The following is a 27,229-nucleotide window of genomic DNA, read 5'->3' as shown; positions in this document are numbered from 1 at the left end:
AGGTAGGTAGGGGTGTTTGTGTATGCACACACATGTACACACATGCATTATATATGTATCTCTGACATTAGGGCTTATCTTTTTACTACAGGGGACTGAAGAACCCTAAGAACAGTGTCGTCGTTCCTTGAGCTTCAGTATAGTGGCTCATCTCTGGGTTGCTTTACCTTGTCCATTTGTCCCAGCCCTTCTAAATCAGAGTAACCAAACACATTAAATTCCCTTTGAAAACCAGAACTGCTTTGTTGTCTAACCTGGGCTCTGACTAATAAAATATCACATATTTAAGTATTTCTGGGATAACTTTAATTGATCATGATGAATTTTGCCCTTCTTATATTATGAAAAAGTTTTAAACACTATATCCACTAACTATATTTACTGTTTCAAAAAGACTGCCATTTTACTGAATCCGTATATATGCGGCTATTTGTGTGACACACTTACACATATACTTGACTTTCTACTCATTTCTGGTGAAGGGCCCCAGAATCGAACGTGGTATATATATATGAGTAAGTTATATAGTGGATATAGCCATGAGAAACAAGTCTGACATCTAAGAGTTAGTGAATGAAAAAAGAAAACGACCACACATAACAACAATACTTAAACTTTATTCTTCCCTTCCTGTGTGCTCACTTTCAAATGAACTTTCCAACCTCACACGTTAAGAAAATAAACAACGGGAACCACTCTGCACTCTGACACGGAGGAGGCAGACGGCTCTGTCAACAGGCACAGAGTATATAACACAGCCATCGTTCACTGGGAGGAGGGAAGGAGCCAAAAGTGCTCCATTTAGCAGTGTGTTGAGTTGGAAACACTCGGCGGTTGCTACGGGCTGGTATCATGACTCCTGCAGTGTCCCAGACCATACCATGAGCTTTCCTTAGGAAAACCATCTCTCCTCAGATACAACCATCACAGGTTAAGAGCCACAAGACTTTATTCATTGTTTAATCTTCTGGTGGCAGGATTTCTGAGTAGAATCTAAAATTAAAGCAGAATAGAATTTGTTATAAAACTTCTGTTAAGAATTTTTAATTTTTAATAACTTCAAAATGCCACCACCTCAGAGGTTTGGGGAAAATATTGAGTTATAATGAAAATAGGTTAGGTTTAAGAAACTTTCACATAAAGTATTATAGAGAGCAAATCCTAATTGGTAATGACTGGAATGTAAAATATCCTTCACAAGACCGCATGTCTTAATACTCAGTCTCAGGCGGGGACAGGTTTAGGAGGGTGTGCACCATTTTTGAGATGACGCCTTGTTGGAGGAAGTAGTTTACTGGAAGCAGGAAGTGAGATTGTACAGCCTGTCTTCACTTCCTGTCCCATCTCTGCTTCCCAATCTGAACAAGCGTGCGAGCAGCCACACACTCCTGCTCCCGCCTCAAGGTGCTCCAGGCAGCAGGCGCACCTGCCATGATGGACTATCTCCAAAACAAGTTGTCCGTGAGTGCCTCTTATCAGGATATTTGGCCAGTGATCAATTTTCTAACACAGAGAATTGGTGCTAGAGAGTGGAGCCCTTGCTGTGAAAACCATGGCTATGCGGCTGGTAAGGCCACTGGCCAGACCCTTTGAACAATTTGCAAGAACAGAATGCTGCAAGCAGAGCTTAATGGACAAACCCAGTAAGAGGAGATTTTGGACTTTTAAAACTTTAGGACCTTGGAGACTTCTAAAGGTAGACTTCATTTTGCATTAAGAGATGACCACGAGCTGGGTCATGGGTTTCTACGGTTTCGTACAAAAGGTCTCCCACAGGATCACGTGGTAAACACTAGGTTCTCAGTTGGCGGTGCTGCCTGGGGAGGCTGAGCTGTGCTGAAGAAGTGGGTCACTGGGGCAGGCCTTGAGGTTCTCCAGCCCACCAGCTGCCTGTCCTTGCTCCACTTTCTGATCCACCTGGATCTGAACAAGAAGTCGCACGAGCCGTTCCTTCTGCCGTGCCCTCCCTATTAACTGCTTCTTCTCAGATGCTTGATCACAGTGATGGGACAGTAATCAATACAATTATCTTTACATTGCCCTACCAGTGTAAGAGGACAAAAAGATCCACCTAGCGACTGAACGGACTTACCCACCACAAGCTGCTAAGTGCGTATGTATTGCATGTACTCATGCAAACTAAAAATACTAAGCTGAAACTAGCATATTTTTTTTTTGTTTTGAGGCAGCACGTTGCTTTAGCACCCTGGGTAGCCTAGTACTCCCTGTGTGGACCAGTCTGGCTTCAAACTATTGGCAACCCTCGTGCCAAAGCCTGTCTAGGGCTAGGATTACTCATGAGTACTGCTGTACCAACTTACTAGCAGGCTTTTCTATGCCTCTTATGTTTCTAAGGTACAGTAATACTATTTTTAACAAGCACTTTCTTACCTGGTGGCAACCCCCCGAGTCTTTGCTGGATCATTTCTAAATGATGAATATATTCTGTCAAGGAATGTTCTGCATCTTGAGAAGCAGCCAGGGATCTTTCTAACCTTGAATTTGGTGAGGAAGTTGATCTGCAAACAAAGGACCATAGCAAGGAGAAAAGAAAGGAAGAAAAAAATCAAAACAAAAACATTAAATTAACAGGTGGTGTTACATCAAAAGCACATAAGAGGAGGGCCTGGGATCAGCTGACCAGATCCAGAGGAGGATCCGGGATCAGCTGACGGATCTGGGATGGGTCTCCACTAGGGCTAGTCTCTTCATGTCCATTATTTACCACAAAGAAAACACGTTTTTTTAAAATATTTATTTATTTATTTATTTATTTATTTATTATGTATACAATATTCTGTCTGTGTGTATGTCTGCAGGCCAGAAGAGGGCACCAGACCTCTTTACAGATGGTTGTGAGCCACCATGTGGTTGCAGGGAATTGAACTCAGGACCTTTGGAAGAGCAGGCAATGCTCTTAACCACTGAGCCATCTCTCCAGCCCGAAAACACGTTTTTATTTGGAAAAAAAATCAACTTTTAAGGTCCAGTACAGTGGTATACTCCTGTAATCCCAGGATATGGGAGACAAAAAAAAAAAAAAAAAAAAGAGGGCGGAACTCTGAGAGTTAAGGCTAGCCTGGTCTATACAGTAGGCTGGAGAACAATTAAGAGTTACATAGTAAGACTCTGTCTCAAAATAAAACAAACACCAAAAATGAAATAAAACAACTCTATATCCCACTTTGCAATCAGAATAAGTGGCAATAACAATTATGTATTATGTATTTTTTCATTCACCAAATTTTGAGATTATACCTTTTACCCCAATTCACCGGGTGACCAAGATGGTCTACCTATCAGCCTACACTTCCTTGAGCAAACCCAAGCTTGTCTAATTCCCACCCTGATCGTCCTTCCTCCTGGGACACTGTGTCCCTTTCCCTTCCCATGAGACAAGTTCCCAAACCTCTTCAGAGTGGAGAGCGTGCCTCACTTACTGAACACGGGATCTTAGCCCTTCCTGAACAGAACAAGATCCCCAGGCTCTTGAAGGCTTTCTGCTGCATCCACTGCCTTGCTCTGAGCCAGAACAAAGACAGTAAGTGCAAGCTACATTTCTCTAGGCAGCTAAACAGGTTCGGGATCTCATTGGCATGATTTCTAGGCAGCCCTGGAGCATCCCAACTGACCTTTCCTCCTTGCCCAGCGAGACTGCTGCCGAGGATCGGGGGCTGTGCCTAGAGTCCTTGAAATGGCCTGAGGAAACTTCTCTGGTTGGCAGGGATGTTCTGGTTTCTGATGGAGAATGCTGTCTCCGGGACATTCGATGTCCTTCCCAAGAATGATCAAACAAGAAATCATTAGGAAAAGAAATGCACGTTCTAGGGGGACCCATCTACCAAAAATCTAAGCTTACACAAACAACTTATACATTTACATGGATAACGCTAGCTCTGATTGCCAGCCCATGGCTGGGGAAAGAAGAGGCAGGCATGCCTGCTGACCTGAATTGAAGGCACAGGATGGCAGCTAGTGGCAGCTTAGTGGCCCAGAGAGTCTAGGCCCTCTATGTTCTCTAAGTAGGAAGGACATTCACATCTGCCACCCCTAGAGACTAGACAGAGACCCAGCAAAGTACCCTCACCGGCCCCTTGAGCGTCCACGAAGCCACTGTTACACGGCCTATGAGTAGGCAGGCAGCAGAGAGCTCCAGAGAGAGCGAAAACAACCACGAGGGCTCACCCGGACAAGTATGGCGGTTCTGGAGAGCAGCAAGGGCGAGTCTGTCCGACTCTCCAGAATCGCGCTCAGCTCGCCTTCCTGACTGACCTGGTTGGTCCGACAGTGCTCTCACTACTCAAGGGTAACTGCACTGACGGTTTCCTGGCTTTCTTCCTGTGCTTTACGACACCCCCAAACCAAAACGCTCAAGGAAATGCCACAAAAGCAGCAGGGAGGGCGGTGGCACCGGAGGCCCACCTTGACGGGTGCTTCTGCAATGGATCAGCGCTCCTTTCCGATCCACTTCTTGCCATTTCTTAACCAAAAATCGCAACCTATACAGAAAGGTGACAAAATACATTCAAAGCAAGAGAAAACAGGAATGAATGAAGGAAGCAGTGACGCTCCTGATGTGACCAAACCACCAGAGCTTGCCCTCCCTCCCTGCCCACAGGAGAGACAGACTCCACAACCTATCAGCTGAGAGCTAGCTGTACTTTCATATCACGTAGGAACTGATGTGGGAGGCCCCTCTGTGTGCTGTGACTACCATTAATGAATAAAGACACTGTCTTGGCCTGTTCATAGGGCAGAACTTAGGCGGGTGGGGAGGACTGGGCTGAATGCTGGGAGAAAGAGGGCAGAGTCAGAGAGACGCCATGGAGCCGCCAGAGTCAAGACATGCTGAATCTTTGCCAGGAAGCCACTGCCACGTAGCAATATACAAATGAATAGAAATGGGTTAAATTAATATAAGAGTTTGTCAGTAAGAAGCTAGAGCTAATGGGCCAAGCAGTGTTTTAATTAATACAATTTCTGTGTGATTATTTCAGTTCTGGGTGGCTGGGAAGAACAAGCGGCCTCCTCCTACAAGGAACTTTCCATGCTACATTGCCATCTAAAGAAGTCCCCTTGTTGTCAGGCAGTGCAGCACGCCTTTAATCCCAGCACTTGGGAGACGGAGGCAGGCGGATCTCTGTGAGTTCAAGGCCAGCCTGGTCTACAGAGCTAGTACCATGACAGCCAGGACAACTGAGAAACTTTGTCTTGAAAAACAAACAACAACAAAAAAGTCCCCTGGCACCTCAAGTTTGACAACTAGCTGGTTCTGCCCACAGCTTACCTGCAGCCTATCACACTACAAAATTCAAGCCTGTATGTGTCACCAGACACTGGGAAAACACTGCTTCTGCCTGGCTGGGCCATCAACGGGACAGCACCAAGAGTGTAGCAGGAGGGCACAGGCAGGGGGACAGTACAAGGCTGCTTCCCGCTCCTTTCAGCATGGCTCTCCTAATAGCACGACTGTAACTTTCCTCTTTGTGGTGTGGCAAACCATAGATTATTCCAAAAATGACCACAAGGCCCTGGAAACTTCTCTCAGGCCTTCTGATACTGGGTCTCATATATAGTTCAAGCTAGCCTAGAACTTTGATCCCAGTCTCTGCCTCCTGAGTGCTGGGATGACAGACAAGCCTATGGCACCATACCCAGGCACTGCATGAATTCTCTTATTTATTTGTATGTATATTTTTCCTGCATCTATGTATGTGCACCATGTGCACGCCTGACGCCGTGGAGGTCAGAAGAAAGCATGATATCCCCAGGAACTAGAATGACAAATGGTTGTGAATGACCATGGGGGTCTGGGAGCCATCTCTCCAGCCCCTACAGCATGACTTCAAGACAAATGCCATATTTTCTTTAGGGTCACGAGTGCCATTGGTCTTGAAAGAGAAAAACACTGTAGTTTCAAGGAATACAGCCACCACAGAAGCGAGCAGGTGTGCACTGCTAACTGGCCTGGAAGCAGGGCATTCACCTCAATACTGCGATGACAACCCTCACGGCAGTGCGGAACTTTGTAAAAGGACGAGATGTCGTCAGTTTCTTATCTGCTTTGGAGGGAAATACCCCCAAATGAGCAATCATGGAGAGGGTTTCCTGTTCCGAGTCCTGGAATCCACCAATCAGCAGCAGGAGATATTTCTTTTGATAAATCAGAGCTTTTCTGAAGCTCTCCGCTCTCAGATAGTGCAGGTACAGTTTTTCCATCTAAGAGAAGATGGGGTGAGAATCAGAGAAAACAAAGACACAGTCCTGACAGACCCTGCTCTGTATACTGCCATGGTTAGTTGTCCAAACGGGAGTGTAATTCACAAATCCCACGCACATCTGTAACCTCCTCTGAAGAGCCCCCGTCTAGCTGATAAAATCTAGAAAGAAATACCTTCTCCACAACACTCTCAAGTGAGCCCCCATGAACACTGGATTTCCACTCAAGTACAGTCTAAACTATGTGTGTGTGTGGAGGGGGGTTGTTGGGATATCATGATGGGGTCCACAGATGATACGAGTGATGGGGAAACCATGGAAACTATGGAGCTTGGATCCAAACCCTGAGAAGCACTTGTCCTTTGGGAGCAAATCATAGGAAAACTTTTCTTAGCCTACAGAAACAATCTCCTGACGACATGAACGTTACATATTCATTCAGCCATGAACGGCAAAACATGGTATCTGCCCACAAGCACATCAAGTTTTAGATCCAGTTTGAGCTAGCTTCCTTTCTCAGTAATCTGACAGATAGGGCAATGGGTCTCCTATGAAGAAGTATTTCTGATCTGTGCATCAACAGCTATACCAAGCAAACAAGAACCTTGTAGTGGAGACTCTTTTCCGGCAGTTAACTATCCCTGGTTTAAGACACGCTGACACTCTGAACCCAACCCTGCATGGCTCACCTTGGTATTGCAGGAACTTGCTTCCACACTTGCAGTTGGTGTGTGCCACTCTGGATCTGGGTGTCGCGGAGAACCCTGCAAAACTGTCCCGTCTTGCTTCCATGAAGACTTGCTTTGCCTCTGAAAAAAAAAAAAAAAAAAAAAAAAAAAAAAAAAAAAAAAACACACAGCTGGCAATATAGAGCTTTGTTTTTCGATGGGGGAGGGCTGCAGGGGTTTGCCTACAGGTGTAGGTCACAAGCAAACCTTAGTGTTGGTCCTGAGGAGCTATCAGCTGTTTTTTAAACGACAGGGTCTCTCACTGGGGCCTGGGGTCTACAAATTAGGCTAGGCAAGTTGGCCAGTTAGCCCAGAGATGCACCAGTCTCCACTTCCCCAGCATAGGGATTACAGCGCATGTGCCACCACAACCTGTCTTTGGTTTGTTGGTTTTGAAACACAGTCTCACTATGCAGCTCTTGCTAGCCTGGAACATGATATGCAGACCTGACTGGCCTCAGAACTGCCTGCCTCTGCCTACTGAGCGCTGGGATGAGAGGGGTGTGCCACCATGCAGCAGCTCACAACTGGCAGGGACAAAGCTCAGGATCTCACATCTGCAGAGCAAGCCCTTTACTAACTGAGCCACATTCCCAGCCCTCTACTGAGGTGTTCTTAAGAAAGAACACCCTGAGAAAGACAAGCTAGAGAACAGAGACAGCAGCAGCTGGTGGTCTGAAGAAAAGGGGCACACTCGAACACATCATTTCCACCACAGCCGAGGATGCTGTGGGGTGGCCTATCACAGAGGAGACAGCAGGGGCTGGGAAAATGTCTCTCCAAGGCCAGGATCTGGTGAGGCACTGCTGCCAATGATCACATACCATGTGTTGTCCCTTGTCACACTGGGCATCATTTTCAGCAGTTGCTCAAGTCATGTTATAAGGCTAGCACTTCCAGGTAATTATCATTCATTTACTGAAATGTCATTGCACTAAAGATACATGTTAATAAGAACAAGCCAGAGATATCTGCAAAATACCTACTAATTCAAAGCTTTAAATCTTAACTAGTCTTATTCTGGCTGAGAGACGGCTCAGCGGTTAAGAGCACTGACTAGTCTTCCAGAGGTCCTGAGTTCAATTTCCAGCAACCACATGATGGCTCACAACCATCTGTAATGAGATCTCGTGCCCTCTTCTGGCCTGCAGGCATACATGCAGTAGATGCTGTTTATATAATTAATAAATAAATCTTAAAAAAAAAATAGTTCCTCATTCTAGAAATGCCGATGGCTGACAAACACAGTCACATAGCTCTGTTCTAGCGCCATCAAACCACTCAAGAAAAGCCCAGCCGAATGGGACAATGTGAGAAATTTTATTTGCTTGGTTCCTTTCTATCAAAAGTAATTAGCCTAACAAGGGCCCTCCCCTTCCACTTTGCATACCGATTAGCCAGTTGTGACAGATTGTGAAGAGGAACTCCCACCAATGGGATGAGACACAGTTAACAGCTACATCAGGGATGAAAGACAGATGCATTCTGGCTAAAGTGTTTACTAGCCCCCCCCCCAAAAAAAAAGATAAGATGGAGAGCAAATGAGATACCTAATGTTGACTTCTGGCCTCAACCTGAGCTGGTATCACAGGCAGTGTGCTCACACACACACACACACACACACACACACACAGGCAGTTTGCTCATGTACACACACATCCCAAAACACTGAACATGGGGCATGGTGGCACATCATTGTATTCCCAGCACTTGGAATGTTGAGGCAGGAGGATCAAAAGTTCAAGGTCAGCTACAGTTATATAGGGAGTCTGAAGCCAGTCTGGGCTACCTGGGATTCTGTCTCAACCCCCCTGCCTCCCTTCAAATAATCAATCAATCAAAAAAAAAAAAAAATGAACCCCATCAAGCTGGGTGTGGCAGGGTGTACCTGTGGGGAACTGAGTCAGGAAGAATACTTAAGCCTAGGAGTTGGAGACAAGCCTGGGCAACATAGCAAGATCCTGGAATCCTGAGTCAGACTGTACACACTAGAAGGGATGGAGTCCATAGGGTTGACCAGAAAAAGTGGCACAGAGGCCCCAGGTCTAGGCAGAAGCCCAGTTCCCTAGCGAGCAGAATGGATGGATGTGACATAGCACTGTGACAGAGACAGCGGGCAGGGACTATGCCAGGAAGAGACACAGATCCTTACATTGAGAAGGCAGCCCTTCTGCGTGTGGTGCTTCAGGGTCTTCTCGAGCCGGGAGACGGTCCTGCACAGCTCTGCTTTCTCTCGGGTTGCTATGCCGACAGCTTTTGTGAGGGCATCGTTGTCTCTCAGCAGTTCGTTCATGAGCTGGACTTGGAGTTCCGCAGCCATCTTTTTCTTTAAAAGAGCAAACAAAATGTAAGAATTTTGTGTTTTGTTACTACTGATTGCTTCAGGGACTATAGTTTTAAGAAAGTTTGGCGTATGATACCAGGCTTGTGGGGCTGGGCATATGGGATGGGAAATAGGCCACCAAATCACATTTCTTTTTCACCCTTTATAAACTGGACTGCAGATATTCTGGTATATCAAGTGACACAGACTTGTTACTAATGTAACCCTGGTCTCACTAGTCTAAGAGTCCCATACCCAGGTGCTGAATAAAATAAGGAATTATTGCTGTTCAGGCTGAGAGGTCACACACGTAATTCACTTAGAATAAGTCTGTGCACTTCACAACTGAAACCTTTAGTCCTAATGGAGAAACTTTAGAACTTGCACATAGAGAGGGACAGGACATACCACATCTCTAGGACACTTGCTGGGTGGGTAGAAGGGGTTTGTGGGTAACAGTAAGTGATAAAGCTTCTCTGTCATCTGATAACAGGCTATAACCATAACCACCACATTGGTCAGCAACAGTGTCAACATCTAGAACATCTAGGACATCTAGGACCCGTAAGCAACCTCAAAGGCTACTCACAGGGAGCCCAGAGCATCCCAGGAAGACCTGCAATTGCCCATAGCAGAAGCAGACAGGACATAGGCTGGGCTGTGCGCAGGTTCTACCTTCCAGGCATCTGTCCTCAGCAGAAGGACCCACTTCTGTCCACAGTCTCTACCTCTCAGGGTGCTCCTGGGCCACAGACAGTGAGCATCCCATATAGACATAATCACACGGTATGTGTAAATGGTACAGCTGAGACCCCAAGATGTTAAGATACAGAATACAGTACATAGTGCACCCACAACAACACACGGGGCAGATGGTCACTCACTTGCTCACACAACAAGGAACAGCTGGTTAACAGACAAGCTACAAAGAAGCCATGACATCTTCTACCAACTCCCGGAAGACACCATGTGCTGGGAGCTTGGTTTTAGCCACTGTAGAGACAGCGCAAACGTGCAGCATGGAGGAGCCCAACTGTACCTTGGAGGAGGTAGGCATGCTCAGTTCAGACTTCAGTTCCTCAAGAGTGTGCATTAAGGATGACACCGCCTTCTCATTTGATGACGTCCAATCTTTAATTGTCCTAGGAAATCAAGCAGGTGTTCAAAGGGTTCGTGTGTACCCCAAATGATCGCACTCTTGAGCTGCTCGGGAACTCTCTGTTAATGGCACAGAGAAAGCACTTGTACAGCATTTCCTCCGAGAAACCCGGGGCCCATCCAGCTCTGCACTCCCGTGTGAGTCTGTCAGGCTGGTGGGTCACTTCACTCAACATCTTTATCAGCGGTCTAGGACACACTCTTCCGAGCAGAGCCTGGGCGGAAGAGACTACACCAGCAAACAGACACATCTGTGGGATTCAGAACCCTTCAGACGTGAGCAGGCAGTGGCGGCCAACTGCCCACATCCCGCCACCCCACTGCTTCCTGCTGGACAGATAACTAATGACAGTTTTTCCTGGGTAGTAAGATGTGCACCACAGAAAGGCGCTTGCTGCCAAGCCTGGCCACTTGGTGGACGAACACCAACAAGCTGTCCTTTGACACCTATGTGCTCACGCACAGAAGTACACATGCACAAAATAAATAGAATAATAAAAATTGAAGTGCTGTCTAAACGAAAGTGCCTGGGAATCATGCTGCTCTGGGAATCGAATCCAGATATGGACAGGGAGCCATCCCAGCTGCTAACAGGGTGGGCATGGACACGTGGAGGACACGCTGAGGGAACATCCAGGAATAACAAGATGGTTTGTAACACTAGGATGCAAAGATATGGTTTTACCAGCATCCTCCAGAAGACCTTGCCCATTAATTCAACTAAACTCATGAAATGAATCGTGCAGGAGACCATTGAGACAGGGTCCTGAAACCAAAGCTGCCAAACACTTCATTTTTTTTCCCACTTAAAGTTTTTCTATATAGACCTTGTTGGCTTGGAACTTACTATGTAAGGTGGTCCTCCTGCCTCTAACTCCCAGGTGTGGGAATTACAGGCACAGGCCATTAGCTAAACTCCAGAATTTTCTTAGTATAAGCAGTCGTGGAGTGGGTGGGGGTGGGTCCTGGTGGCCACGGACTATCATGCGTGCTGCATACCTGTCCACAGTGTGGTTGGTGAAGCTCGTGAGGAGCCCAGCTGCACAGAGAAGCTGCTGCCGTATCTTCTCCAGCTCCTGCTGCTGCTCCTGGACATGGTTCGGCTCCAGAGAACCCAGGCTGGGGGCGCTCCAGCAAGGGCCATCCCCGCCAGGCACCTTCTCTTTCCACCTCAGCTCTCTCACCATCCGCTGAAGCTGCTCGATTTTATGCTCATCACGCTGGCGCTGTAATTCTAATTCTCGCTGTCCCGGCAAGAACAACAGGAAAGACCATTACAGTTTTCCAAAAGAAACTGTGTGTGTTGGGCATAGTGGGGCATGCCTATAGCAGGCACTAGGGAGGTAGAAGCAGGGGGAATCACGAGTTGATGACTAGGCTTAATGTAGAGAGTAAGTCTAACAAAGGCCCACCAGAGCAACTCAGTGAGACTCATCTCAAAACAAAACAAGTCCTCAACGATTATCTGACCAAAGAGCAGCAATGTCATGTAGGGAAACGTCACAGGGAAAACTGCCCACAGACCAAACACAGCACCTGTGGAGAAGGTCTACACTCTACTTACTGGCCCTCTCCCCAGATCCTGTCAATAAATGTACCCACCACCTTCACCTCCCCCCCCCCCCCCAAAGCACAGTCTACACTGTAGCCTCAGGTTTTGGCCAGTTCAAGGCCAGCCCTTGGGCAGTGAGCAGAGCAGCCTGCTGGCAGAGGCTGATACAAGCCAAATTTCATCTATGTCTATGTGCATCCCAACACACAAGTCGGCAGAGCATGACGACAACATGCACATGACAAATCACGCCTGCCACTGGCGGCCCTGCGGCCTCGAGCCTGACCTGACCGGTCATCGACCTAGCCTCATACAATGAAGTGAGCAGTGCCACAGTATTACAGAGGAGCAAGCCCTCAGACAGGCACAGAGCGAAGAGAACCAATGGACTTGACAAGGAGGTGGAGTCAAGTCAGCAGGTAAGGTAAGGGGGGGGGGTGCCAAGAAGGCCCCAGGAAAGCCGCAGGGGTGAAGTTATCTACTGTATCACACGACACTGCGGGCTCTTGGCGGTGCCAGGGGACCTTCTGTGAGAAAGGACTGTTGACTTTGTGACTGGACCTGCAAGAGCTCAGGACAGAAACACAGAGCTGAGCTTGCTTCACTGGAGAGAGTTCCGGGTCGGACCTGAGCCCACACACGGCTTCGGGGAGAATGGCTGCAGGGTCACACCTGGCACAGCTCACAGGAAACCAGCTTTCCGACACTGTGTCACTGTTTCCGCCCCATTAGCAAGCAGGGATCCATTGTGCTTCATTTTCCAGGTGAGAAAGAAAAGTGTACACTGTTTAGGAAAGAGCATCCTGCCTGTAATGTCTAGACCAGGCTATGGCTGTCTGGCTAGGAAACCGGTCTACGAGCCCACTGATCCTCTGCAAGGCAGGTAGGCACTTCCAAAGTGTCTCAAAGAGAATCATTCACAGAGACAGACAGACGAGGGAGTCCCTGGGCTGGGATGGGGAAAAGCGAGTGGCTTCTCAAGAACATGGAGTCCCACCGGAATGTCGTCACTTTTCATAAATGTCCTAAATTGTTCTGACAGAATGCATCTCTAGATCACAGACGGCCCACAGCTTAGGGGCTCCATGGAAGGGAGCCCTCTCAGAGTAGAGTATTAAGCACATCCCTGACAGGCATTTCCAAAGCTAACGTTAGTCAGATTTATCCTTCTGAACATTTAGAAACGTACAGCTTTGTCCTTAGAAACCAGTGTTTCTTAACTACTAAAGACAAAGGTGCTGGTTCTACACTTCTGTGCTAAAAGAGAGAAAAAAAAAAAAAAAAAAAAAAAAAAAAAAAAAAAAAAAAAAAAAAAAAAAGAAAACAAAACAAAACCAAAAAAAAAAAAACCAAAGGGCCTTGCTAGGATCTCTGAGAGACACAGTGAGTTCCAGGCCAGCCAATGCTACATAGTGAGACCTTGTCTCAAGAAGATCCCCAAAACAAAAAGGGCCTTGCTCTATATATATTAAGGCTGGTTTTGAACTTGTGATCTACTAACCTCGGCTTCTTAGGGCTAGTATTAGACATTTGGGAGGCAGAAGTAGGGAGATCTCAGTGAGTCTGACGACAGCCTGGTCTAAATAGCAAGCTCCAGGATAGCCAGGGCTACACAGAGAGCCCCTACTTCAGGGAAAATGAGTAAGAGGGAGAATACTTCCCAGTATAAAGGCATCACTACTCTGATCTAAACCCAAAGATGACGTAAAACTACAGGCTAATGTCCCTTCTGAACACAGATGCAAAAATTCTACGAGGATTCTAACGAACTGAATACAGCGGATAAATGTTAATATCGCCATAGCCCAAGAGCAGATCAACAGAACTGTTTGCCATGCCCAGGTGGTACTTATCCAGGAATGAACGGCTGGGTCATCCAGTATAAGCCAGTCACCATAACATGCTATCACAAAGCAAAAGACTAACCTGCAGACATGAAGAAACACCAAAAACACACCTACCAAAATTTTAATGCTGTTTTGAAGGGGCAGAATTAGAAACCCAAGCCTCACGCTTGCTTCCAAGGCAAAACGCTCTCCCCACTGGACTGTGATCAGGACCACTGCCCATATCTAATACTCTTTTGCATTCTGAAATGAATTTGAAAAGATGGAATAGCCAAGTTTTAAGAGAATTGCCTCTGACCAAGAGCATCCACAAAAATAAACATGTGGTTAGTTCCACGGGAGTGATCAAAACTTCCTAACTAACATCATACACAGCAGTGGGAAGCTGGAGCTCCCCAAGAGAGGCGGTGTCAGCATTCAGGACCTGTAGTGACTTATATCTGCTGGAAGATTGCTCTCACCAGCTTCTCCTTGTCTGTCTGCCAGGTCTTCGTTTCCACGTCTGCTCGGCTTGACCTCCTCTCCATCCTCCTCGCATCCTTGTGGCCTTCTTGCTCTTTCACTCTTGTGGATAACTGTTCTAATTCTGCCTGTAACCAAGCTGACTTCTCCCTCTCTCTCTCCAGACAGCATCCCAGCTCCTGTTTGTGGCTCTGCAAGGCATCCATGGCTGATCGCAGGTGGCTACTTACCTCCTTCTCTTTCCTGAGCTCTACACAGCGCTCCTGAGCCTGAGATTCCAGTTGCTTCTGTGCTTGTGCAGCCTGTCTCTGCACCTTTTCAAGCATGCCTTCCAGTTCCAATGCACGCGCCTTCTCTGCTTTCAGCTTTCGCAATAAGGCATGCTGCACTTGTGCCTCTTGGCGGGCACAGGCCTCCTGCGCGTTGCGGCTCAGCTGCTCCGTCAAGAGCCGCTCGTGCTGTAAGGCCTCTGAAAGCTCCAGCGAGCGGCTCCTCTCAGCCTCTAGGCTCTTCTGCAGCTCATAAAGCTGGCCCTTCTCCTGTGCCAGCAATGCTTCACAGCGGGAGGACTCAATCTGAAGCTCCTTCTGCAGGTTGTCCTTGGCCGCACGCTCATGTTTTAAAGCAACGCATAGTTGGTTATTTTGAGCACGCTGCTTCTCCAAAGACATTTTTAACTCCTATGTTGACAGAGAAAACAAGATTGTGATGATCGATACCAAGAGGAAAAGGAACTAGGTGGTTTTCTTATTTATACTTTCGTTCAGGAATCATAACTTTCAAAAGTTATCCTATGAGTAAAACCGTGCACAGGACGGCATGGATGAAATACTGTGTGGGAGAAGTATTGAGCAAGCACATGCACACATCTTGATGGGGGGGAGGTCCCTTTCTCCCTTTCTTAGAAATCCCAAATACCAGGATGCTCAAAGACACACCTGGCCCGTGTTGTTTACAGCCATACACTGCAGCAGAAGACTGTGAGCCTTGGGGCACCTGCTGAACATGTGGTACCCCAATAGTCCAGGCTTAGCACTTAACTGCTCTATGGGGACCTCAGACACTGTGCCTCATTCAGATAGGCACAAGGAGGCTGTGTGACACTGGGTACATCAGCCACACTCCAGAACTGGCATCAGACTCAGAAGTAATGACCAAAACAAATTGGACTCCATGGTTCTGTGCTTTTGTTTTAAGAGAAAAAAAAAAAACAAACCATGATGATAGGTAAGGGGAAAAAATCTAATCAAGCATATTGATTGTATTAAATTCTCAAAAATTAAATAAAAACACTTTAAAAGATAAATGGAAACATTCAAAGACCATAGCTGGGAACAATCAAGAAGGCCATAAATCATCGCCAGGCGTCACAGCCATCCACCTTTGTCACTGTCAGGCACTGTTTTACTGCAGCTATAGCCTTGGTCCTATTTCCAGTGCCCTGGCCTCGTCTGGCCACCCCTGCCTTTTCTAGGATCCACCAGGATTCTACCTGCCACCACCCACCGGTCCCTCTATGTTGCATCCTCTACCCAGGCAGATATCCCAACTACAACTCCCTGAACTAGTCCAACTACCCTGCATGGCTATCAGTCACTCCAGGATTAGACCAGGAGGCGCATCCTGTACATCATCCCAGTCCCCTGTCTTTACTTCACCCAAGCCATCTGCAACCTCCAAGCCCAGCCTGCTGCATGTCCTCTCTCCTGCCCCAGCCTGCTTTGTCCATGACAGACTTAGAACTAATGAGTAGTCCACGTGGCCAGATCTCATTGGAGGAACAACAACATGAAAGATCAAGGCAGCATCTTCTCTCCAAACCCACCGGAAATGGGGAAATGAGAATTATCTGATGAACTCCAGAACACAGACTTTAAAAGACAATCACTGACTTCTTACAAGAATTCCAGGAGTTTAAAGAAGATACAAGTCAATGAAATAGTGGAGCGAGAACTTGAGAAGAAACGTCTGAGCGATGCCCATGAAAACACAAACAGGCTAGTGAAGATGATGCAGACACTCCGGGACTTGAGGAAAGAATTCGGTAAGGAGACAGAAACACTGAAGAGGACTGAAGCCAAAATAAAGACGGAACTGGAAAACCCAACAACCGCAACTTGAAAACTGGTCCTGCCACTATGAAAATCAGTGTGGGAAAGTCTGAAAAGGCCAAAAATAAACCTACCACACGACACACTACACCACTCTGTGGCACATGCCCAAAGGACACGACATCCACTCCAGACACTGCTCGCCACGTTCATTGCTGCTGTATTAATAGCCAGGAAATGGAAACAACCTACATGTCCGTCAGTTGACTAACAGGTAATGAAAATGTGGCACATGACTATGAAATACTGTTCAACTGGAAAGAAGGATGAAACCCCTTAGTAGGTAAATGGATGGACCAGAAAAGATCACGCACATCAAACGAGGCAACAAGAAGCACAAACTCACAGGTTCTTTCTCATCTGAAGCTCCCAGCTCCAAACAGTCAGAGTTAACTGCAGGTGTGGGGCAGGTGTGGAGTGACAGGAGCAGGGGCACGGCGGGGGGGGGGGGGGGGGATAAAAAAAAAAAACTACAGGCAACTAAGGACTGCTGAGAATTGAAGTTCTCCTCATGAAACAGCATATTAGCTGGCTATCCAATACCAATGGTCAGTCCTAAAAACATACATACAAGGAACAGTATGCAGAGTGAGCAGGGTGAATTCAGGCCATGGATTTGAAAGAGAGCAAACTGAAGTATATTACATGGAACAATTTCAAACAAAGGGAAGGGGGAAATGACATAATTTATATCATAATCTCAAAAATAAAATAAAAAATAGCCTTATTTTGTCTTCAATTCCTTTCAGCTCGGCTGCCATAAAAGAAGAATAAGAAGGTCAGTCACCTCCAGGGCCCTTGAGCTCTGGCCCTCCCTCTGTAGGTGCCGCAGCTGTTGCTCCTCCTGCTGGGCCTGAAGGGCTCGCTCCTTTCCACGCTCACACTCCAGCTCCTCAAGGGCAACCCTCAGTTCATTCTCCTTTCCGTCGAGCATGGCTCTGGGAGGGAGACAACAGGCAGCAATGAGGCCTGTGCAGGGGGGCATCCTGCTGGGGATCCCTCTATTCTCACGTCTAAGTCCAAGAGCTCCCCCGGCACTGGCCAGCCAGAGCAGGTAAGTTCCGCTGTATGGCCTCTCAACAGTCACAGCGCATGGCCATACCTGAGCCGCAGGACTTCCTGCTGCACCTTGTCCAGGGACTCCAACAGCCGTGTGTTCTCCTGCTTACATGCATGCAGCTCCGACTTCAGATCCTGTACTGCACTCTGTTCCACCATCAGGAGTTTCCGGACATCGCTCGCCTTCTCTTGCTCTTTGCTCAAGGTTTTCTGTAAGTCGTTAGCTATGCACTTTTCCTGTTCAACTTTGTATGCCAAAAGTTCAACTAAGAAAGATCAGGACATCAGACAACATTACCCAGAAGTCCACAGTGTACCACACAAACCAAATTACAAATGATGCTGCTTTGGTGGAGATGCGCTCCTTTAAGGAAGAAATGGTATTTCTCTGAACTGAAGCCACTGTCTCTAAGGGAGTCAAAGCCACTCAGGGACATGCCCCTTTGTCTTCTGAGACCATTTTTTCTTAGGTCCTAATCTCCTGGTCAGGGCATGTCCCTGAGGCACTAGCCAACCGCACACACATGTCCACAAGAGAGACGAGTCAAGGCCCTCACGGCTTGGCTGAGAAATTCCCCCCGAACCTCAGGAAGAAACTAGCCTGGTTCTGCACTGTCCTCTGAAATACAGGAGAAGGTGACACTGGTTCTCACAAGGCCAGTGCTTTGCCAATATGAGAGTCAAAAAAAGTCCAAGATTGCAGACCAGGATGCTTGTAAACACACAAAAAACTGAGTATAGCCCAGACACGCACATGAACCAACATAACAGTGATTACTTAGCAGAAACCAAACAAAAACAAGACACTGACCCACACAAAAGAGTAAATAACTGAATGTCAGGAAGGTTGTCAGGCTAAGGCCAGATCAATACAATGGCCAGAAAGGAGATATTCCATTTGTTCACAGATGCTGCCTATAAAAAAATTCCTTAACAATTCCTGAACTCCACTGAGAGATCGCAGGAGTCTCAAAGGACCACTGGGCCTTTGTACGTGAGGGTCTGGCAATCCCACCTGCCTAATGCATCCCGAGGTAGCATGCGCAGGTGTGGGCCAGGTGTGGAGTGACAGGAGCAGGGGCACCCACCTTGTCTCCGCAGCTGGTGCTCCCGTTGGCTCCCACGGGCCTCTGTGCTGGTCAGGGCTGCACACAATTGCTGTAGCTTCTCTTGGTTCTGGAGGTGTGTCATGCGGAGCTGAGCACGCAGAGCCTGAACCTCAGAGAGCAGGCTATGCCTGTCTGGCAGACACAGGTGTTCCTGGACCTTCTGCAGGTCTCCCTGGAGGACGGGGAAGGACAATGAGGTGTGAGTGTTGGAAGGCAAGCACCCAAGCTTGGAGGGGGAAGCCAGGCGTGGTCCACTCTGCATAGCTACGCCCTTTCAAACCCAAGCTCTGGTGCTGTAGAACAAAGTAACAGCAGCACAGTAGCCCAGGGCCTTACCTCCAAGCCCCTTTCCTGACAGCTTTGGCCCGGGCAGTGCTGTATCAGCACGGCCACTTCAAGTCTAGACTTCTGTGGGCAGTGGCACAAACAGGACTCCTCGTGTCCTGCACCATGCTAACGTCCCCTGGCCCAGCATGAGCAGTGTGCTTGGCCATGCAGGCAAGCCCAGACAGCCTGTTCCTTTTGCCAGCCAGGTCCAGGGGAGAAAGACTCAGGGACGAATTCACCAAGCACACCAGTGCTTACTGTTGCAGGACACTTGCTCACTGTGAACCATGAGATTGTGCTATTTCCTAGAAAAACCTGCTTCTAGCAGGGGTGTGGCCCAGCCTCAGCACACTTTCTCTTGAATACTGTAAACAGGATTAAATAAAATCAACCACAGGTCAAGAGGTGGAGCGAGTGACCAGCTGACAGGATGAGGTCAAGAAAAAAAAAACAACAGCAGGTAAGAGGGGGTCACGAGGATGGCGAGAGTGACAAGAGGGGGTCACGAGGATGGCGAGAGCGACACAGGAAGAAGGGACAGATGTTGAGTCGGCGGAGGAGGAAGTTCAGCTGGGAGCTTTCCCTGCCTCTCAGAGCTAGCAGGATTTCACCCCAGCACCTGGCTGGCTCCTGAGTCTTTATTGATAAAATGGAACAATTGAGATTTTGTTAAAACCAGCACTTAACAGTGACAGCATGATATTCCACTTGGTTTCTTTGGTCAGGGGGCACAACGTTCCAAAGTCTAGAAAAACGTGTAAACCAAAAAAGACGCATCCCTTACACCCTCCAGAAGGTGGTAAATCAAAGCCTAGATTGAACTGTTGCTCACCCGCTCTTGAATAACCTTCTCCAGCCTCTTGAACAGGGCATTATAATCCCCTAGTTCTAAGCCATAAGGTCTAGACTGCAGCCCGGCATTCTCCTGCTCCCTGGCAAACACTTCTTGCAGGGCCCGCAAAAGCCCTTCACTCCATGAAAGGCGTGTTTCCAAAGATTCCTGTGGACGAGAAACCAGAGACTCAGTGCGGGACTGGGGTGCAGGCTCTGTGGCAGAGGCCTGCCTAGAATGTACAAGGTACCAGCTTTAAACTCTCACCCTCACCTGCACACGCACACTTACACCCATACAGTCTGTGTTTTATTCATGCCTATTTTGTCTATATCATATTTTTCATTTTGGGTGCCAGCTGCTAAAATGGTGCACCTTCTCGCAACATTCTGGCCAAAACTCCAAATAAGAACTTTGAAAATCCCTATCAACTACTCAGAAATCATTTGCAATTATACTAGACAGTAATCTTAAAACTTAACCATCACTTTACAGGATCCCATAAAAACAACAACGCCCCCAAATGACAGCAGGAAGTAATTCTAAAAGATGACATCCCCCGACAAAGTTTGTCTTCAGAGTTGGGGACACCGTGGAAACTATGTAGGCCCAGAGATTTAAAAAAAAAAAAAGGAAAAACTGAATGGGATAATAGATAATTTAGTGTGAACTTATTCACACTAATAATAATAATAGTGGGTAATAGAGTGAATATTTGTGACCTATTACTTATGGACAATTTACATTGGTATAATTTTTTGTATATTGATACAAGTTCAAATTATATTTGTTATTTCTGTTTACAATATTTGTACACCTATGCAAAGTTATTTTGTCAGATTGTATGCATGCATGTTTCTATCTCTGTTTAAGGCATTTTGTATACTGATACAATTTTAGGATATATTTATCATATTGCATTATATATTTCTACCTCTGATCAAGGTATTTATACACTGTTTACATTTTGAGGTCATTTTCCTCATTCACTGCACAATTGTTTATAAATTGTTTAATATTCTGATATGTAGTCTTAGTCTTTAAGTTATACAGGTATTAAGTATTATAGGTCTATAGTTATTCATGTTTGTTATACATACAGTCAAATTAATTAGGTTCTTTAAATACATGGAGATTGTATTCTGCCTAGATAGGTAATCTTCAACTACTTCAAGGATCTGTAAAACATGGCATTTAAATAACTTAGGATTCTGTTAAGACATCCTGACACACCAATCTATTCCCAAGAGATTGTTGAGCACTGAAGACATTTCACTTGGAGTTTGTTTTCTTCTTGGCACAATTGGCCTTTGGGCAAGGAACTGCCCATATCTCGACCACTGACAAAGTGTATGGTGTCCAGACTGAAGAAGAAGGACACAAAAAAAGACTGTCAAAGTAAGCTCTTCCTTCTGTAGGCTGCCTTGGTCACCGCACTTGATCACAGCTACAGAAGAAACGCTAGTATAATGGGCAACCCTGTTTCCTCCCCTTCCTGTTGCTGCACCTGCTGGGCCCTGGTCTGGGAAGGCCGGAGCTATCTGGACCTGCTCTGCTAGGTGTTTTGTGCTTCCTGGGACTCCAGCCAGGAAACAGCATGCTGACACAGCGACATGCCCACATTATAACAGGTCCTAGGCCTATAAGTAGCTCTGCTGCTGCACTTGGCTCCTTCTCACTGACTGAATCAACAATTTCCTACCTTCTCTCTTCTGTCGGCTGTCACCTCCAAAAGGGCCTGTCTGTCCCTTGGAAGGCCATCCAGCGGTTCACCCTTGTTCAGCGAATTGGGGAGGTCCTGGTTCTCTGATAAGGCCAGTATCTGGTGGCTCTCATCAAATACCATCTGCAGCAAAGCCTACAGCAGAAAAAACACATCAGGAAGGGGACAGAGCAGCACAAACCTACCATCCACACAGTGAACTACCAACACCTCAATTCATTAACTGAAAATTAAAAAAATTATTTTATTGTTAGGTTGCTTAAATACTAAAAACCTCTCTTCAATGGTTTGTACCAAAGAAAATTTGGAAAGACACAAAGAAATAAAACATAGATCAGTTATTCCAATTCCTGTGTGTGTGTGTGTGTGTCCTATACATATGCATATAGAGACCAGTGTGTTCCTCAATCACTCCTCACCTTATTTTTCAAAACGGAATCTCTCCCTTAACCAGGAGCCCGCTTCAGAAACCTCAGCTACACCACTGGCCAGTGAACCCCAGGGACCTCCTGTCGCTGACCGCCCCCTGCTGACGGGTACAAGGGGCCCTTGCCCTGGTTTATGTGTTAGGATCATCCTCAGACCCTCACGCCACTGTGGAATTTCTGAATACTCTCCTCAGTTCCTTGGTTTCCATTCTGAAAGCGATAAAGTTTTACCTTAATATAATTTCAGAGTTCTTAAGGACATTAAAATTGTTGTATCTACTGGTGGGGTTAGAGAGATGGCTCAGCAGTTAAGAGTGCTAACCAGTCTACTAGAGGGCACAGGTTCCATTCCCAGGACCCACATGGCACCTCACAACCAGCTGCAACTGTAACTCCAGGGGATCTGACAACCTCTTTTGGCCACGGTGGACAAGAGGCACACAAACGGTATACAAACAACTTGCAGGCAATTCACAACCATCTACAATACGATATGATGCCCTCTTCCGGCGTGCAAAACACCCACACACAAAAAAGTTTCATTAGGTAAGATGGCCCAACCCACAATCTCAGCACTGGACGGGCTGGGTTAGAGGTCAGGCTGGGCTACACAATGGGACTGTTACAAAACAAAACATTGTTTAGGGGTACTTCTATTATTTTATTAAGACACCATACTGGCACGATACCATTTACTTGTTGACAAGAATGTCTTTGGCACTAATGGCAGCAAGTAGCCTTTCTCTCTCTGAAGAAAACAGTACTCTGCCCCAGAACACACAACAAGGACAAGCCAGTTCTGAGACCCTCAAGTAAGATGCTTCAAGGTCCCTACCTAGGGGGACACCACCACCTGCGGGACTGGTACAGGACCACAGAAGATGGCCTTCAGGTGGGACTCCATGACAGTGGTGGCTCAGGATGAGTGTGCCCACCACCGGGCTAAGGCTGAGCGCCTGGACAGGTATAGGCGCAGGCTAGCGAAGAAGGAAGGGCCAGGCCGGCCTTTGATCTGGCTGTGGGCTGACAATGCTCTTCGACTGTAGCTCTTGGCTCTTACCTTCATGTGCTTTGCATGGATTTCCTTCTCCTTCATTGCTCCTGGGGATTGGCCAAATCTTCCAGACAGAGGAAGGGCATCAGCAGTTGCAAGACTGGTGGTGGGAGTCAGCATCAGAGCACTGCTCGGGCCATTGCCTAGGAGCACACAGGGTCAGGAGCCGAAGCCACAATATCCATTTCCAACTACAGTCACAGCCACTCACGCCACATCAAACACTGGTGTGCAGCAGGCAAAGGCGGTAAACAAACTCGTAAAACACAAACAGGAGAAGAGGAAGGAAGGAAACACTGCTTTGCATGTTTGATGTGTTGTCTGTGACTCAAACACATAGCTCAGAGTTATCTCAGCTCCTTACATGGGCGTGTACCTGGTAGCCCTCACTGACAACTGCGTCCCAGGAAGGACTGAGGAGCAACCGGACTATACCTAAGGTCTAGGTACTTCACACCCAGCACAGGGACCAAGAATACAGCGGCCAGGCCACCAAGCCTAGCGGAGGTGGGAGCGGTTGGAGGAACTGCAGCATCTGGTCTGACTTGACATGAGGTGGGGCAGGAACAGCACTGAACACAATCCAGAACTTGTGGCACCAGTCAGGGGCTTTACAAGCTCTTGGGAGCATATAAGCTGGATCTTCAGGCCTCCAGCCTACAATAGGAACACACTGGCCAACGAGGTACAGTGAGGTCTGGTGCCCAGGGAGAGAATTCTCCCACCAGCGCCCAGCCTATAGGGATGCAACGGATCTCCACTTTAAGAAAAGTCACTCCACAGTCTCAGACGAGCAAGGGAAATATTAACACCAAAATATACTGGGAAGGAAAGCGCAACAACAAAAGGAAATCTTAATATGTACAGAGAAAGCCCAGACACTTTCTCAAGCATGAGGTAGGAAAACCAGAGTGAACAGTCAAGAACTCACCGCCTTTACATGCTAACACTCACAGAGATGGACACAGGCACACAGACCTCCAAAGGCTGACAAGAGGAGCGAAGCAAGGGAAATTCGTGCTATGTTTAGATGCTATATTATTTATTTTTATTTATTTTTGTTTTGTTTGAGATGGATCTCTAACTCACCGAGATGTGCCTGCCTCTGCCTCCCAAGTACTAGGATTAAAGGCATGTGCCACCAGGCCTGGCTAGATGCTATTTTAAATAGCAAATGTGGTTTGAAGATACATCAAATACTAAAGCACAGATGTCCCCAGGGAATGCTGAACCCAAGCTGGGGGCTGGAAAGAAAGTCAACTAAGGAATGCAACACAGACCCCTCAACTGCTGACGCCATATGCTCCAACTGAGTAAATGGAAACTGAATTTTAAAAGTTTCTTGCATTAGCATTTTATAAATATTAAATTGCTAATGAACGACATTTCATTATGATCTATCTCATTCTTGAAAATTCTTGAAAGAGATAATGATGATTTGAAACACCCTACATTACTGACTTGGAAAAAGAAAAGCAATTACAGGAGAAATTGAGAATTTAGATGATCAAAGTTTGGCCCAACATCTTTAATAAAACTGAACCAACAAGAACCTGGAGAGAAGGGAACAAGGGCAGTAGATCAGGAATACAGAACAACAAGACTCTCTCAGGGACAGCTGCCCTCTGCAAAAGAGGGCCTGCCAGATACAACTGTGGCCCATGGGGTCCGAATTGACCCTACTAACACCCTGATGTGATGACACCATAGCCCATGCTCAATTCAACCTCAAAAACAAGCCAGACCCTGTGAACAATTCCCACTTCTGCACAAGCCAGACCCTGTGAACAATTCCCACTTCTGCGTTTTGCAAACGTTGGTGTTTAAAGCCCAGAGAGGGACAAAAGGATTGCTCCACATGCAGACTGGGGAGGCAGGAAAGGCTAAGACCTGACCTGTCTTTTTCTCCTGTCTATCTGTGAAGGACACGACAGGGACAATTGGCACAATCTGCTTAGGATCCAAGGACACGATGAAGTACAGGTGCTATGCACTGTGCTGAGACCCCGACTTCAAAAAACACAATGACCTTCTTAGGAGACAAACAGCAGCATGTTGGCAACTTATACTCAGGGCACAAGTAGGTGACAGAGCTTGGAGAACAAGGAGGACATGGTAGAATCTTTAGACTCTTCCGAATCCTGAAAACGTGCACAAACACACACACAAACACACACACACACACATCATAAAAAAATCAGAAAGACCGACTCACTTTTCCCACTCCCATCACTTCTTCGTGCTAACTCATGAAGGGATGTTAATAATTCTTGAGAATCAAAAGATGTTACAATAAAGTCTTCGACATCCTTCTCCTATTCAGATAGGCAGATTTGTAGATGGTCACACAACAGTAAACAACAGACGAAAAATCATTAAGGTCAGAACATATCAGCTTCCCACAGAGAACCCAGCTCAAAACACTCAGAACACGCAGATATGATGGAGATGTTGGAACCACGTGCTGCCCACAACTCCATCAGCATCAGGGGTGTTTTTAAGGGGCGGAGAAATGCTCCGTGAGTAAAGGCACTTGTAGCCTGAGTGCCAGGCATGGTACCCAAGTGGCAAAACGAAAAACGTTTCCCACAAGATGTTCTCCGGCTTCCATGTGCCGCGCGCACACACACACAATAAATAAGATGTAATTAAAAAAAAACACTATAAAAAATAACCTTTATAAGTAGCCCCTAGCAAATACCTCAGATACTTAAAATATGAGCATAAATGATAGCCTATGGATCTTAGGTAACATGTATTCCCCCAAAGAATTTTCATATAAAAGTATCTCAAAATAGAAAAATATAATCAAACTTAAAAAATAGCAAACTGAAAAATAAATAAATAAATAAATAAATAAATAGAAAAATAAAAAAAATAGCAAACTGAAGTGTTCTTAAATGGAATCAGCATCACATGCATAACAATACAGTAAGCACATGGACTATTACTACAGATGAACCTAGGGCTATGGCTATGGCTTAGCCAGTGCTGTGTGTGCATCCTCACCCCCGGCATCCACATAGAAACCCAGGTGGGGTGGCAGGGATCTAGAATCCCTGCACTTGGAAGGTGGAGACAGGATTCCTGTGGCTGGCTGGCCGGCCAGCCCAGCCCAAACAGGAAGCTCTGGCGGAGGGAGGGACACGGTCTCATGATAAGGTAGAAAGCGACTGAGGAGGAAGCAGTGACATTGCCCTCTGGCCTCCACATGTATGCACACACAAAATCTAAACCATTTCAGACGAGTCCTTTGGTGAATTACACAAGAATTACGACTGTGCTACTCAGAATCAACACGTGTATAGACACACCACATGTATTTCTGAGGATGACAATCAACCTTCCTGTTTCAGGTATGACTAACATGGTCTAAATGCCCCTAAATCAGTCACATGTAGGACTGATTTCTTCTGGAAAACCAGGCTCCTCAGCACCTAGGAGGCACCTACAGTCAAATGAGCCAACAATAGCCTGGCTGTGATGCATCCCTACGAAAACCATGACCACCCACAAATGCTACAGCAGTGAGTGCAGAGAGACACCTACCGCAGCTGGCCTCTCCACATGGCGGGTCTCAGCCGAAGGAGCCAGCACCCACAGCGGGGCCTGTCCTGCTGCTGACCTGCCCGGGTAACAAAGCAGCCCTGACGCATCGGCCAGCAGCAGTGAGTCCGTCCAGCCTTGGGAGGAGGTGTCTACACTGTGTAGGCTCACTGTATCTGTGTGGGGTGTCAGGGGAAGGCTGTGCTGGGGCTCGAGGCTTGAGTCCTTCCGGAGGACCTCAGGGGAACTCCAGGAAGACAGGTCCAGGGCCCTTGCTGGGTCCTTGTGGGGCTTAGCCTCCTCAGTGTGCACACTGATTTGAGAGGAAAGAGGTCCGCCTTGTAGTGTTAATGTTTCTTGAGGGGGAAAACTTGGCATTTCACTCTGGGCCAACAAATCCTGACTTTGAATGACATCGATGAGATCCCACGTGGTTTTAGCAATATTAAATCCATCAACTGGAGGGGACACACTGTTTTCTTCATCGTTATAACAATTATTACTGGAACCATTTTCTGATAGGTTCGGCTGTGGTAATTTAGGATTTTCCATGCTGGTGTCCCTAGAAGCCATGGATTGCACCAGGTGGTTCAGTTTCTCCTGAAGTTGTTTCACTTGGGCTATGAGAGTCGCACTGCCCAGCTGACAAGCTTCCGGCTGCTTTTCCTTAGCCTGCGAGTGAAGAGAACACACCAAGTGAAGCAGCTGAGTTACGGTACACCCCGCCATTATCTCTCTAGAGTTAGGGTAC

General features: G+C 46.9%; 1 protein-coding gene across 5 annotated transcripts in view; it reads right to left on the bottom strand.

Moving 5' to 3' along the window:
* Window positions 1–597: 597 nt before the first annotated feature.
* The window catches only part of Pcnt (pericentrin), an 81,737-nt gene continuing 55,105 nt past the window's right edge, over window positions 598–27,229 (bottom strand). For 4 of the 5 annotated variants that reach the window (XM_050140211.1, XM_050140229.1, XM_050140220.1 and 1 more), the window contains 18 exons: window positions 26,482–27,150; window positions 25,148–25,247; window positions 22,939–23,075; window positions 21,430–21,585; window positions 19,728–19,895; window positions 18,548–18,740; window positions 17,503–17,725; window positions 17,188–17,338; window positions 14,289–14,969; window positions 11,428–11,672; window positions 10,310–10,412; window positions 9,100–9,273; window positions 6,909–7,028; window positions 5,987–6,219; window positions 4,423–4,499; window positions 3,633–3,774; window positions 2,392–2,519; window positions 598–993 (listed from right to left, as the gene is read on the bottom strand). In XM_050140211.1, the coding sequence (XP_049996168.1) occupies window positions 953–993; window positions 2,392–2,519; window positions 3,633–3,774; window positions 4,423–4,499; window positions 5,987–6,219; window positions 6,909–7,028; window positions 9,100–9,273; window positions 10,310–10,412; window positions 11,428–11,672; window positions 14,289–14,969; window positions 17,188–17,338; window positions 17,503–17,725; window positions 18,548–18,740; window positions 19,728–19,895; window positions 21,430–21,585; window positions 22,939–23,075; window positions 25,148–25,247; window positions 26,482–27,150 (3,741 nt within the window). In that variant the 3' untranslated portion in view covers window positions 598–952. The remainder of the gene's footprint in view (window positions 994–2,391; window positions 2,520–3,632; window positions 3,775–4,422; window positions 4,500–5,986; window positions 6,220–6,908; window positions 7,029–9,099; window positions 9,274–10,309; window positions 10,413–11,427; window positions 11,673–14,288; window positions 14,970–17,187; window positions 17,339–17,502; window positions 17,726–18,547; window positions 18,741–19,727; window positions 19,896–21,429; window positions 21,586–22,938; window positions 23,076–25,147; window positions 25,248–26,481; window positions 27,151–27,229) is intronic. The other variant, XM_050140238.1, reaches the window with a different exon arrangement.

The sequence above is a fragment of the Alexandromys fortis genome, unplaced genomic scaffold, assembly GCF_014885135.2.
Source record: "Alexandromys fortis isolate MF-2015 unplaced genomic scaffold, M_Fortis_MF-2015_v1.1 scaffold_9, whole genome shotgun sequence".
Classification (NCBI taxonomy): Eukaryota; Metazoa; Chordata; class Mammalia; order Rodentia; family Cricetidae; genus Alexandromys; species Alexandromys fortis.
This window is presented reverse-complemented; position numbering and strand designations above follow the sequence as displayed.